The 14,617-nt window shown below is 41.2% G+C and overlaps 1 protein-coding gene across 2 annotated transcripts in view; it reads right to left on the bottom strand.

The window, feature by feature from the left end:
• Positions 1 to 14,617, bottom strand: part of adgra1b (adhesion G protein-coupled receptor A1b) — a 282,388-nt gene that overhangs the window by 233,338 nt on the left and 34,433 nt on the right. For both annotated transcript variants that reach the window (XM_084152987.1, XM_084152986.1), the window contains exon 2: positions 1,525 to 1,596. Coding sequence is in view for 1 of the 2 variants with exons in the window: in XM_084152986.1 (XP_084009112.1) it covers positions 1,525 to 1,596 (72 nt within the window). In the remaining variant the exon portion in view is untranslated. The remainder of the gene's footprint in view (positions 1 to 1,524; positions 1,597 to 14,617) is intronic.

Genomic DNA, 14,617 nt, shown 5'->3' with positions numbered 1-14,617 from the left:
CCAATGTGTCTAGCTACCTCCTCTCCCTTCCAGATCCAGGGTACAGTAATGAGGACTCTGGTCACAGTGTGGTAGAATCAACACTCCACAGCATCACAGACGGTGCTGGGTAAGCCCGTTAGTCAGCCGTAGCACCACAGCCCTCTGGGCGCCAAACGGGCAGACTCTGCAACAGCTGGCCCCCACAGCCCACTCACTGAGGGCACCTGTAAGCGGTGCTTTGGCACACCCAACAGCTACAGCTGGCAGGATGGACGGACTGGTCATGAGGGAGTCTGGCCCATCCCTATGTAGCTGTGAGATGTTGCCAACACATTTTCAGTGAGATTCGCTATTGGCTCCTTGATTTGTCGCTAGAAGTTACATTTTGCTGTTGAAGCGACGACGTCGCAGCACCAATTTGCCTTGCTGCGGCACAGCTGCAGTCCCCAACGAAGTGTTTTCACCCCCTCTCCCGCCGCACAACCCCTCTTCTTGTGCTTCTCTGCCTGTGTGTTCACACGAGCCGACTAGGTGAAAAATCTGCCCTTGAGCAAGGCACTTAACCCTAATTGCTCCTGTAAGTTGCTCCGGATAAGAGCGTCTGCTAAATGACTAAAATTAAAAAATGTAAAATTTTGAGAGCAGAAACTTGAAAACAGAAACCTGGCAAAACTAAACGGAGAACACTGAATTTGGGAAAAAAACTAAACGGAATCAGGCAACAAATACATTTGATTTTATAGGGCCCTATTTATGATATGATGTACACTGAGTATACCAAACATTAGGAACACCTTCCTAATATTGAGTTGCACCCACCCCTTTGCCCTCAGAACAGCCTCAATTCGTCGGGGAATGGACTCTACAAGGTGTTGGAAGCGTTCCACAGGGATGCTGGCCCATGTTGACTCCAACGCTTCCCACAGTTGTGTCAAGTTGGGTTGATGTCCTTTGGGTGGTGGACCATTCTTGATACACATGGGAAACTGGTGAGCATGAAACAGTGTTGCAGTTCTTGACACAAACCAGTGTGCCTGGCACCTACTACCATACCCCGTTTAAAGGCACTTACATTTTTTGTCTTGCCCATTCACCCTCTGAATGGCACATATACACAATCCATGTCTCAACTGTCTCAAGGCTTCAACATCCTTCTTTAACCTGTCTCCTCCCCTTCATCTACACTGATTTAAATGGATTTGACACTTGACATCAATAAGGGATCATAGCATTCAGCTGGATTCATCTGGTCAGTCTATGTCATGTTTTGTACACTCAGTGTATATCCTACTATATATTATACATTTTAAGACATTTACTCAGGCAATTGAGGTTAAGTGCAGTGGCTTGAAGGTGGAAGCAGTCAACAACTTGATTTGGGCTAGCATTAGCAACAGCCCCTTGAGCGTTACTCTAGCCCCCATGGCTGTCCCCTTGCACTGTCCCTTCCACAGCGCAGGCAGGGTCATTCTCATGATGACAGCTATTACGGCTCAGGGGAGGACAAACAGAACAATTCCCCACAGCAGATGGCTTACTTACAGTTTCTCCAGGACTGTCAGGCCAAAGAAGGAGGCATTTCTCAGCAGTGAAATCTTGTTGTTACTGAGGATCCTGTGGACAGAAGAGTGGAAAGGTTGACTGTGAGATGGTGAGCCTTTGGACATTTAGTAGATATCACAAAAATACAGCCCTGTGGGATGATTTAACACAAATGTCCAATAAATTATGCATCCTGTCAATAACTTGGTGAGAGCTAGAAATGTATCTCTGATTTAATCTGGCCTTAAACGTCTTGGATACATTTTTTTGTCTTATTTATGCCTTTTTGTGGCTATTTTTTGCAATTTTTGACAGATGGGAAATATAACCAATTTTCAGTGCGGGCCTCCTTGAAGACAGAATGTGGGGCAAAATTTGTTTGACACCCCTGATCTACAGCTACCACTATGAACCGCAAACAAATCAATGATGTGCATGTGCTCCACAGGTACAGTATCTAGGCAAAAAATACATATTTGCCCCAGGACTCTATGTGGATATACATTTCTGTTCTAGTTGAAGTATATATTTAAAGAGTAAAGTAGTGCCTTATTTTTATTTTTTCTGGTAAAAAGGATCTTGAGTGTTTTTCCTGTAATATGGGTATTTGTTTGTGTATCAAGGAGGGTTAAAATCATTCACTCAAGACTCTCTGCAGAGCCTCTTAGCAGCACACACCCAATTACTCAAAAACATCAGTCATAACACACTGAGCCTCTGGAAGGGGTTCAGCTAACCCACCATCACAGACACAATGACACAAAAAGTATAGTTATGTTGGAATTGGCATGGTGTGGGATACACACAGTGAAAATGGACACACATTCATAAAAAAATATATATTCTAAGAACATTTTGAGAGCATAAATACAGTGTATAATGGCATTAAAGACCTTTAAAAGAGACTGTGCTGAGCAAGTGCATATTAAATTGGTCAACGGAGAGACAAGCTACTGCATATTTTGCAGTGGTATGACCACAAGTTGTGAGTTAAAGACTGAGCACCATAAGAGTTTTGCCAGAAGTTTAAAGGAGTAGTTCACTAGTGAACTACTCCTTTAACACTAGAAAGACCTGACCTTGACGGACCCCCCTTCGAGGCAATGACACGTATTTTGGACGTCAACATTCTACACGTTTAATAAATAGATTTGATACATGCTATCTTAAAAATAATAATGTGGTTGTGTTTAGGAAGGTCTTAGGTAGCAGAATATGAAATGTAAATAGAAAGAACATAATAGTATTTTTATTAGTTTATGTTACAGTAGGCTACATTTAAAAACGAAAAACCACCACAATTCCAAAGTTAAATCCATCACAAAGAAATACATTATAATTTTGTTTTGGTAGGTCTTAAGAAACATGAAGGAAATAAGAAAATGTATTTTAGAACAAAATAGCATATTTTAAGTTGTATTATGTTACTAGTCTTTGTTTAGTAATCTGAGCAATGCTGCCACGAGTGCTCACGTGTTGAAAGCATGGAACAGCGGTTATTTAAGCAATAAGACACGAAGGGGTGTGGTATATGGGCAATATATCACGCTTAGGGCTGTTCTTACGCACAACGCAACACGGAGTGCCTGGATACAGCCCTTAGCCGTGCTATATTGGCCATATACCACAAACCCCCAAGGTGCCTTATTGCTATTATAAACTGGTTACCAACGTAATTAGAGCAGTATGTTTTGTCAAACCCGTGGTATATGGTCTGATATACCACTGCTGTCAGCCAATCAGCATTCAGGGCTCGAACCACCCAGTTTATAATTTGAAATAGAGTTCACCTCTATTTGACAAAAGTAACATGTTTTAAACTGCAGAATCTGCTCTTTCTGATACTATATAGAAATCAAGACGTCTTACCTGCATGTGACTCTGTAGGAGGATTTGAAAAAGTGACTTTTTGCTGCACTGTTTCCCTGCCTCTGTGTCAATTCCAAGCTGCACCCATCTCTTCATATAAAATGACAATTGATAATATTGTCACCCATCAAACTATTGTAAATTGAATAATGTCTTTAGGCTAACTGTACAAAAATTAATAATAATAAAGAGATAAAACAAATTCTGTTAGTGACATTAAGATTCTAACAACGACATTTAGACTTATTTAGGAAAAGTCAAGGACATTTCTTTAAATTTGGCAGAGTAATAAAAAATGTAAATTCGTTGTGTCCACATGACGCTCTCTGCTTTTCTAGTGTTAAGGAGAATCTTGCTCCTAAGACTAATGACTGATCCTGGTAGGAAGTGCCATGAACTGACTGAGAAGTCCCCCCACAGCTCTGAGAGGGCAGAGAGAGTGGTGCAAATAAATTCACATCAAATGTCCACAAGATTTTATATTTCGTGGTCCCTCATGGAGCAGTACTGGTATCCTCTAAATCACATCAGTGCTAATCGTCCATAGAGACAAAGCAATATGAGCCATGTCAGTTAAGATATCTAAGTTTGGTGGGAAAATACTGCAACACTATCACAACGCTGATGGGATCCCAAAACGGAGTAAGCAACAGTTCATAAGAACTCTATTGTTGTTGATTTAGACATCAATATCCTATTGGGGCTCTGTCAGCTTGGATTCCATCTGACATAAAGCTCTGTAGAGAGGAAAATCTAAACAGTCACACGGCTATGGAGTCAATTGGGTGATTCCTCACAAAACTAGAACAAAAAAAGACCATTATTATATATATTTTAACGACATTTACATTTACATTTTAGTCATTTAGCAGACGCTCTTATCCAGAGCGACTTACATTTACTCCATAGAAGGGTCCTTTGGAGGAAGGCATGTTGACATATATTTAACATTTGTATCTTAAAGCATAATTGAGAAATAATTTATTGAAGTTGGAATATTTGTGACATTTTGGCCTTACCCAGGCCTCCTTCAAGACTCCATAGTGTTTCATCTGTAGGTGTTACAAAGCAAAAATGTGTGTCATATGAAGCTTTAACACTTGCTCTGTAATATGAGTAGCATTTTGATTTCAAAAACAATTTTCTTACATTAATTTATGAATATTGAAAAATATAAACATGAATATAGAAAATATACAATTTTGGATTTGGCAAATTGTTCCATATACTGTTGAACATAATATACTCAGGGATGCTGACCTTCTAGGCAGAGTTGCAAAGAAAAAGCCATATCTCAGACCAATAAAAAGAAAAGATTAAGATGGGCATTCTGAGATATTGCTTTTTCTTTGCAACTCTGCCTAGAAGGTCAGCATCCCGGAGTCGCCTCTTCACTGTTGACGTTGAGACTGGTGTTTTGCGGGTACTATTTAATGAAGCTGCCAGTTGTGGACCTGTGAGGCGCCTGTTTCTCAAACTAGACACTCAAATATATTTGTCCTCTTGCTCAGTTGTGCACCGGGGCCTCCCACTCCTAATTCTATTCTGGTTGGAGCCAGTTTGCGCTGTTCTGTGAAGGGAGTAGTACACAGCGTTGTATGAGATCTTCAGTTTCTTGGCAATTTCTCGCATAGAATAGCCTTCATTTCTCAGAACAAGAATAGACTGATGAGTTTCAGAAGAAAGTTATTTGTTTCTGGCCATTTTGAACCCACAATTGCTGATGCTCCAGATACTCAACTAGTCTCAAGTTTTATTGCTTCTTTAATCAGCACAACAGTTTTCAGCTGTGCTAACAAAATTGCAAAAGGGTTTTCTAATGATCAATTAGCCTTTTAAAATGATAAACTTGGATTAGCAAACACAACGTGCCATTGGAACACAGGACTGATGTTTGCTGACAATGGGCCTCTGTATGCCTATATAAATATTCCATTAAAAAGAATCAGCCGTTTCCAGCTACAATAGCCATTTAAAACATGAACAATATCTACACTGTATTTCTGATCTATTTGATGTTATTTTAATGGACAGAAAATTTGCTTTTCTTTCGAAAACAAGGACATTTCTAAGTGACCCCAAACTTTTGAACGGTAGTGTGTATATATATATATATATACATACACACACACACAGTACCAGTCAAAAGTTTGGACACACCTAATTTTTATTTATTTTTATTTTTTACTATTTTCTAATAATAGTGAAGACATCAAAACTATGAAATAACACATATGGAATCATGTGGTAACCAAAAAAGTGGTATATATATTTCAGATTCTTCAAAGTAGCCACCCTTTGCCTTGATGACAGATTTGCACACTTGGCATTCTCTCAACCAGCATCATGAGGTAGTCACCTGGAATGCATTTCAATTAACAGGTGTGCCTTGTTAAAAGTTCATTTGTGGAATTTCTTTCCGTCTTAATGCGTTTGAGCCAATCAGTTGTGTTGTGACAAGGTAGGGTTGGTATACAGAAGATAGCCCTATTTAGTAAAAGACTAAGTCCATATTATGGCAAGAACAGCTCAAATAAGCAAAGAGAAACGACAGTCCATCATTACTTTAAAACATGAAGGTCAGTCAATCTGGAAAATGTCAAGAACTTTGAAAGTTTCTTCAAGTGCAGTTGCAAAAACCATCAAGCGCTATGATGAAACAGGCTCTCATGAGGACCGCCACAGGAAAGGAAGACCCTGAGTTACCTCTGCTGCAGAGGATAAGTTCATTAGAGTTACCAGCCTCAGAAATCGGCACCTCAGATTGCAGCCCAAATAAATGTTTCACAGAGTTCAAGTAACAGATATCTCAACATCAACTGTTCAGAGGAGACGGCGTGAATCAGGCCTTCATGGTCGAATTGCTGCAAAGAAACAACTACTAAAGGACACCAATAATAAGAAGAGACTTGCTTGGGCCAAGAAACACGCGGAATGGACATTAGACCGGTGGAAATCTGTCCTTTGTTCTGATGAGTCCGAATTGAAGATTTTTGGTTTCAACCACAGTGTCTTTGTGAGACGCAGAGTAGGTGAACGGATGATCTCCGCATGTGTGGTTCCCACCGTGAAGCATGGAGGAGGAGGTGTGATGGTGTGGGGGTGCTTTGCTGGTGACACAGTTGGTGATTTATTTAGAATTCAAGGCACACTTAACCAGCATGGCTACCACAGCATTCTGCAGCGATACGCCATCCCATCTGGTTTGCGCTTAGTGGGACTATCATTTCTTTTCAACAGGACAATGACCCAAAACACACCTCCAGGCTGTGTAAGGGCTATTTGACCAAGAAGGAGAGTGATGGAGTGCTGCATCAGATGACCTGGCCTCCACAATCACCCGACCTCAAACCAATTGAGATGGTTTGGGATGAGTTGGACCGCAGCATGAAGGAAAAGCAGCCAACAAGTGCTCAGCATATGTGGGAACTCCTTCAAGACTGTTGGAAAAGCATTCTAGGTGACTACCTCATTAAGCTGGTTGAGAGAATGCCAAGCGTGTGCAAAGCTGTCATCAAGGCAAAGGGTGGCTACTTTGAAGAATCTCAAATATAAAATATATTTTGATTTGTTTAACACTTTTTTGGTTACTACATGATTCCATATGTATTATTTCATAGTTTAGATGTCTTCACTATTATTCTATGTAGAAAATAGTAAAAATAAAGAAAAACCCTTGAATGACTATGTGTGTCCAAACATTTTACTGGTACTGTATATAATATATATATATATAATATACAGTGGGGAGAACAAGTATTTGATACACTGCCGATTTTGCCGATTTTCCTACTTACAAAGCATGTAGAGGTCTGTAATTTTTATCATAGGTACACTTCAACTGTGAGAGACGGAATCTAAAACAAAAATCCAGAAAATCACATTGTATGATTTTTAAGTAATTAATTTGCATTTTATTGCATGACATAAGTATTTGATACATCAGAAAAGCAGAACTTTAATATTTTGGTACAGAAACCTTTGTTTGCAATTACAGAGATCATACGTTTCCTGTAGGTCTTGACCAGGTTTGCACACACTGCAGCAGGGATTTTGGCCCACTCCATACAGACCTTCTCCAGATCCTTCAGGTTTCGGGGCTGTCGCTGGGCAATACGGACTTTCAGCTCCCTCCAAAGATGTTCTATTGGGTTCAGGTCTGGAGACTGGCTAGGCCACTCCAGGACCTTGAGATGCTTCTTACGGAGCCACTCCTTAGTTGCCCTGGCTGTGTGTTTCGGGTCGTTGTCATGCTGGAAGAGCCAGCCACGACCCATCTTCAATGCTCTTACTGAGGGAAGGAGGTTGTTGGCCAAGATCTCGCGATACATGGCCCCATCCATCCTCCCCTCAATACGGTGCAGTTGTCCTGTCCCCTTTGCAGAAAAGCATCCCCAAAGAATGATGTTTCCACCTCCATACTTCACGGTTGGGATGGTGTTCTTGGGGTTGTACTCATCCTTCTTCTTCCTCCAAACACAGCGAGTGGAGTTTAGACCAAAAAGCTCTATTTTTGTCTCATCAGACCACATGACCTTCTCCCATTCCTCCTCTGGATCATCCAGATGGTCATTGGCAAACTTCAGACGGGCCTGGACATGCGCTGGCTTGAGTAGGGGGACCTTGCATGCGCTGCAGGATTTTAATCCATGACGGCGTAGTGTGTTACTAATGGTTTTCTTTGAGACTGTGGTCCCAGCTCTCTTCAGGTCATTGACCAGGTCCTGCCGTGTAGTTCTGGGCTGATCCCTCACCTTCCTCATGATCATTGATGCCCCACGAGGTGAGATCTTGCAAGGAGCCCCAGACCGAGGGTGATTGACCGTCATCTTGAACTTCTTCCATTTTCTAATTATTGCGCCAACAGTTGTTGCCTTCTCACCAAGCTGCTTGCCTATTGTCCTGTAGCCCATCCCAGCCTTGTGCAGGTCTACAATTTTATCCCTGATGTCCTTACACAGCTCTCTGGTCTTGGCCATTGTGGAGAGGTTGGAGTCTGTTTGATTGAGTGTGTGGACAGGTGTCTTTTATACAGGTAACGAGTTCAAACAGGTGCAGTTAATACAGGTAATGAGTGGAGAACAGGAGGGCTTCTTAAAGAAAAACTAACAGGTCTGTGAGAGCCGGAATTCTTCCTGGTTGGTAGGTGATCAAATACTTATGTCATGCAATAAAATGCAAATTAATTACTTAAAAATCATACAATGTGATTTTCTGGATTTTTGTTTTAGATTCCGTCTCTCACAGTTGAAGTGTACCTATGATAAAAATTACAGACCTCTACATGCTTTGTAAGTAGGAAAACATGCAAAATCGGCAGTGTATCAAATACTTGTTCTCCCCACTGTATCTGCCAAATCAAAAATGGTATATTTTCAATATTCATGTTTAAATGTTTAAATATTTAAAAACTAATGTAAGAAAATTGTTAGTGAAATCAAAATACTACTCATATTACAGATCCTTGACTTCGGCGATGTCATTTACAAAATAGCCTCCAACACCCTACTCAGCAAATTGGATGTAGTCTATCACAGTGCCATCTGTTTTGTCACCAAAGCCCGATATACTACCCACCATTGTGACCTGTACGCTCTTGTTGGCTGGCCCTCACTACATATTCGTCGCCAAACCCACTGGCTCCAGGTCATCTATAAATCACTGCTAGGAAAATCCCAGTCTTATCTTAGCTCACTGGTCACCATAGCAACACCCACCCGTAGTCTGCGCTCCAGCAGGTATATCTCACTGGTCATCCCCAAAGCCAACACCTCCTTTGGCCGCCATTCCTTCCAGTTATCTGCTGCCAATGACTGGAACGAACTGCAAAAATCTCTGAAGCTGGAGACTCTTATCTCCCTCACTAACTTTAAGCGTCAGTTGTCAGAGCAGCTTACCGATCACTGCACCTGTACACAGCCTTTCTGAAATTAGCCCACCCAACTACCTCATCCCCATATTGTTATTTATTTTGCTAATTTGCACCCCAGTATCTCTATTTGCACATCATCTTTTGCACATCTATCATTCCAGTATTATATACGAAATTGTAACTATTTTGCACTATGGCCTATTTATTGCCTTACCTCCATAACTTACTACATTCGCACACACTGTATATATATTTTCTGTTGTATTTTTGACTTTATGTTTTGTTTACCCCATATGTAACTCTGAGTTGTTGTTTTTATCGCACTGCTTTGCTTTATCTTGGCCAGGTCGCAGTTGTAAATGAGAACTTGTTCCCAACTGGCTTACCTGGTTAAATAAAGGTGAAATAAAAAAATATAAAATATTATGGACTCTTAAAGAAGGCCTGGGTACATTTTACATTTGAGTCATTTAGCAGACGCTCTTATCCAGAGTGACTTACAGTTAGTGAGTGCATACATTTTTCATACTGGCCCCCGTGGGAATCGAACCCACAACCCTGGCGTTGCAAGCGCCATGCTCTACCAACGGAGCTACAGGAGGCCTTTGAATGAGCTTCAGCTTTTGAATGTCACATCTGTAAGGCCAAAATGTAAAATGTTCAAATTTCTATTAATTATTTCTCAATTATGCTTTAAGATACAAATGTCAGATATATTGTATGTCAACAATCCTTCCTCCAAAGGACCCTTCTATGGATTAAATTGAGTGAAAAAATAATAATTTCATGGTCTTTCTTGGTTTTAGTTTTGTGAGGAATCATCCAATTGGGGCTGGGTGAGAGGCTATTTGGAGGACATAATTTATCAATTGATCAAAACCTGAAAACACAGATGTGACATTCAAAAGCTGAAGCTCATTCAAAATATGTTTTGGGGGGACAAACCTCCAACTGCCATGACTCTAAACCAGGGGAGAACGACTGCCCCCTCTCATTGAGGATCTCAAGTTGAAGGCCGACCAAGGTACTGCAGGCTGTTGTATAGAGAAAGCAGAATCCCCCATTTTCTTCGTCAATATTCGTGTAAATAAAATAAAAAATCAAAGACAATCATGGTACCAGTACTTGCTTCTATTACATCAGATGGAATTCATTGAAACAATTATAAAAAATAAAGATAGAAAGAAAATAAAAAAAATCACACAGAAGGATTCAAGGATTCTATAAGGATAATCGAGTTGCTACCGGCAGCCTGCAGTACCCGGGTCGGCCTTCAACTGAGATCCTCAATGAGAGGGGGCAGTCATTCTCCCCGGGTCGCAGCCTGCAACGTCCCTTCCTGTAGTAGCTCAAACTGCACATGTTATGTCTTGAGAGTCCTCGCCATGAGACGCCATCTTGGCAAGCTAAAAACGACATCCTGATCTTCAAATGCACCATTAAGTCTTCACATAGGAATGAATGATGTGATGTCATTGATGGGTTTGTCCATTTATATATACTGTATGGTCATTACTCTAAAAAACTAAACAAAGGTTGCCCACCTTGCTTTGAACAAAACAATAGTATGCACACTGCACTCATGATGCAAACATCGTGGTTTTGAGCAGCACTGTGTACTGCCACATCTCTCCTCACTGTTCCCCTGAGTCCCATTCTCCCTGTACGGGCAGAACCCCCCTCTGAAGGACAGGCAGCCAGTGGCATGTATTCATGGAGGCCAAGGGAAGCCAGGCTTCCCCAAATATTTGACCAATGCAAAAATACTAATTATAAAATAATTTATTTAGCCTCTCTGTGTTTTCATAATTTTCTTTCAATTCACAAGATCACCGGAGAAATCATCCAAGCAAGGGAAACAATGCCCCTCTGTCTCAGTAGGTGTAGCCCATGTATCTGATTCTGTCTGGACAAAAAGAGTATGACAAGTTGCCGCCACAGTATTTGATTGATTGATGCCAGCAAGCATTTGGCCTCCCTTGATAAAGAAAATGCAATAAATTAGCCAATCAGCGTTGAGCTGAGCTCAACTGTGGGTAGTCCTGGCGCAAAACCACCCCCCAAGGGAGGCCAGTTTGGATTTGGCTTCACACCAATCAAATCACATCAAAAGCAAAACGTCATTGTCAGAAAAACATGTCTGTTTCTGGTCTGCTTGTGTTGTTGTCCTACAGTAGCTAGATAAATCGGCACTTTCCTAAGCCATGGATGGAGATGGGGATTTGGACTTAATTCTCTGTACAGGCCAATGATGACAGTGATTCTAATCTAAGCATAAATTAATATATTGTACCACTGGCCTGAGACGATTGAAGTTCAATATGTAGCCTAGTAGGCTCACGTTAGCTAGTTCATTTTTGCCCTTGCAAGGAAGTTAGGCTAGCAAGCATTTTAGCCAGGTAGCCTATGACAACAAAAACTAAAAGCATGTACTACTGTATGACAGAGTCATACACCGTTTTGCCAACATGAAAGAGAGGAGGATGGCATTGGCATTCAACTAGTCTACAAGTAGGGGGAGTCAACATTTTGTTTTTCTTGTGCACGCACAAACAGAAATCAATACCATGGACAGCCACATGACATTTAGCTCAATTGATTGGACTAAATAGTTTTAGGTATTTTTAAGTTTGTTTTTACTGTATTAAACTAAGCATATGTAGCCTGTTGATGTTTAAATGTTTAAATTGAAATGGTGCTGGAATAGCGGAGGCAGTGCTCCTGTTTTCTTTGTGCTGACTTGCGGTAACTCTCCATGATTCTAAATCAGTAGTTGTTTACTAAACTGTCAGAAAAACATGAACCTGCTTCACCATACAGATGTTGCTCTACGGTTTTGTGATGAAACAAACGTATGTGTGGTTGAATTTATTCCGCCACTGTGTAACTGTTGTCTTTTTGTTGTCTCTGCCTTATTGTATTCTGAACAAAAATATAAACGCAACATGTAAAGTGTTGGTCCCATGTTTCATGAGCTGAAATAAAATATCCCAGAAAAAGCACAAAGCTTTTTCTCTCAACTTTTGTGTAGAAATTTGTTTACATCCCTTGGCCAAGATAATCCATCCCCCTGACAGGTGTGGCATATCAAGAAGCTGATTAAACAGCATGATCATTACACAGGTGCACCTTGTGCTGGGGACAATAACAGGCCACTCTAAAATGTGCAGTTTTGTCACACAACAAAATGGCACAGATGTTTCAGGTTTTCAGGAAGTGTGCAATTGGCATGCTGACTGCAGGAATGTCTACCAGAGCTGTTGCTAGATAATTGAATGTTAATTTCTCTACCATAAGTCGCCTCCAACGTCGTTTAGAGAATTTGGCAGTACATCCACCCGGCCTCACAACCGCAGACCACGTGTAACCATGCCAGCCAATGACCTCCACATCCGGCTTCTTCACCTGCGGGATTGTCTGAGACCAGCCACCTGGACAGCTGATGAAACTGAGGAGTATTTATGTCTGTAATAAAGCCCTTTTGTGGGGGAAAACTAATTCTGATTGGCTGGGCCTGGCTGCCCAGTGGATGGGCCTGGCTCCCAAGTGGGTGGGCCTATGCCCTCCCAGGCCCACCCATGGCTGTGCCCCTGCCCAGTCATGTGAAATCCATAGATTAGGGCCTAATGAATTTATTTCAATTGACTGATGTCCTTATATGAACTGTAACTCAGTAAAATCGTTGAAATTGTTGCATGTTGCGTTTATATTTCTGTTCAGTATATTTCACGGTGGCGTATGAACGAATGGGTTATAGAGCAAACAACGCAATTACCACAACATAGGTTTTAATATGGCTTTTTTTCCTGGCGGCTTCCCCAGTGATTTTACCCATGCACCACTACTGCAAGCAGCCTGTGTTTGTGCAAACTCGAGCGTGTCCCACACTGTGTATGCAGAGGAAACCAGCTCCTCGGCAACCCCCACATGCCTCTCTTAGGCCTCTGCACAACGTCCAGGAAATCAGAGGCAAAACATAATTGTACATTATGTAAACAGCGCATGACTAAATTCTAGAGTGTCCTTCCAACTTTCTATTTACAATATCAATTATGTTCTCCTAGGATAAGCTGCTTTCAAGGGAACGGACAAATTAAATATTGTCTGGCTGGGCCGGAGCAAATGGTGTAGGTCATCACTCTCTGCATGTGTTTCTCTGATTAGCACTAACATGCAACGGGCCCTGTGAACCGCAAGAGGACATGCACATTATGTACACGCACATGCACGCAAATACACATAAGCTGACATGGCGCATTCATACAATGTAAAGCCATTTTTAAATTAATGATTTCCTTAAAGTGGCAATCAGCAGTTGAAACAAAATAAAGTGTACACCCCGCTCCTGTTTCGGTAAAAACCTGAGGGATGGGGCTGGAGAAATGTAACCACTCTCAAATTCATAGATAGAGCTATGTATGCAAGAACTGACCATCCATGATATCAAACTTATAGTTTTAACCATGTTTTGAGGCTATGTAAAGTTTGTTTACATTTACTTTGTTTACAAACATTGGAGTAATACAAGCTTATATATTTTGGGTTATTATGGGGTACGACAGTTGAACTAAGCGCATTTATAATTGATATCCTTCAACAATCAATGGGTACATATCATTCATTTATCATTCCAAAAATGGATGTAGCAACTGCAGATTACCCCTTTAAATGGCGTGAATTCCCTTTGTTTGAACAAGGCCTTAGATCCATGTCTCATTGGATTTGTGTGTTGTTCTGATTGGTTGAACTTGGTGTACAACATCCATATCAGCTCTTCTCCAAGAGCACAACCCTGGCTTTCATTTTCCCCTCTCACCACAGACAGCTGAGATATTTCTGTGAGGTCCAAAAAGCCCTATTACAGAACGGAGACAGCCATACACCAGAGACATTCGACTGTATTATTATAAAAGTGCAGAAACAAAAATAACTTCAATTGATGTGATCCAAGACACCAATCATGGGGACCAAGTTGGGTAAAGATCACAATGTGAACTATTGCAAACATTCAGATAGGCTCAGCCTGATTTCCAGGCACTTCTCTTCAAACATTGCAAACCCTCTGTTATTCTATAATATCCAGTTACTAGGCACAGCTAACCAAAATAACATATTTCATATCGACTAACATTGACCTTGGACGCAAAACAGACATTGCTCTGGAGTTCAAGTGGGTATTAGCAGAACTTCAAATAGGCCCTGGCTGACAGCTGAGCACATCTGCACATGTCGCCGCCCCACAGGACCAGGAAGGGAGTACACTCTGTGACCATAAAACTGTTTTCCTCAAAAGGAGCTGGCTTGGTTAGCGCAAATCAGTATCCTTGCAAAACCCACTTGTAAGGCTAACGC

The sequence above is a fragment of the Coregonus lavaretus genome (assembly GCF_964263955.1).
Source record: "Coregonus lavaretus genome assembly, chromosome: 1".
Classification (NCBI taxonomy): Eukaryota; Metazoa; Chordata; class Actinopteri; order Salmoniformes; family Salmonidae; genus Coregonus; species Coregonus lavaretus.
Note: the sequence above shows the minus strand (reverse complement) of the source record. Positions and strands in the feature narration are given on the sequence as shown.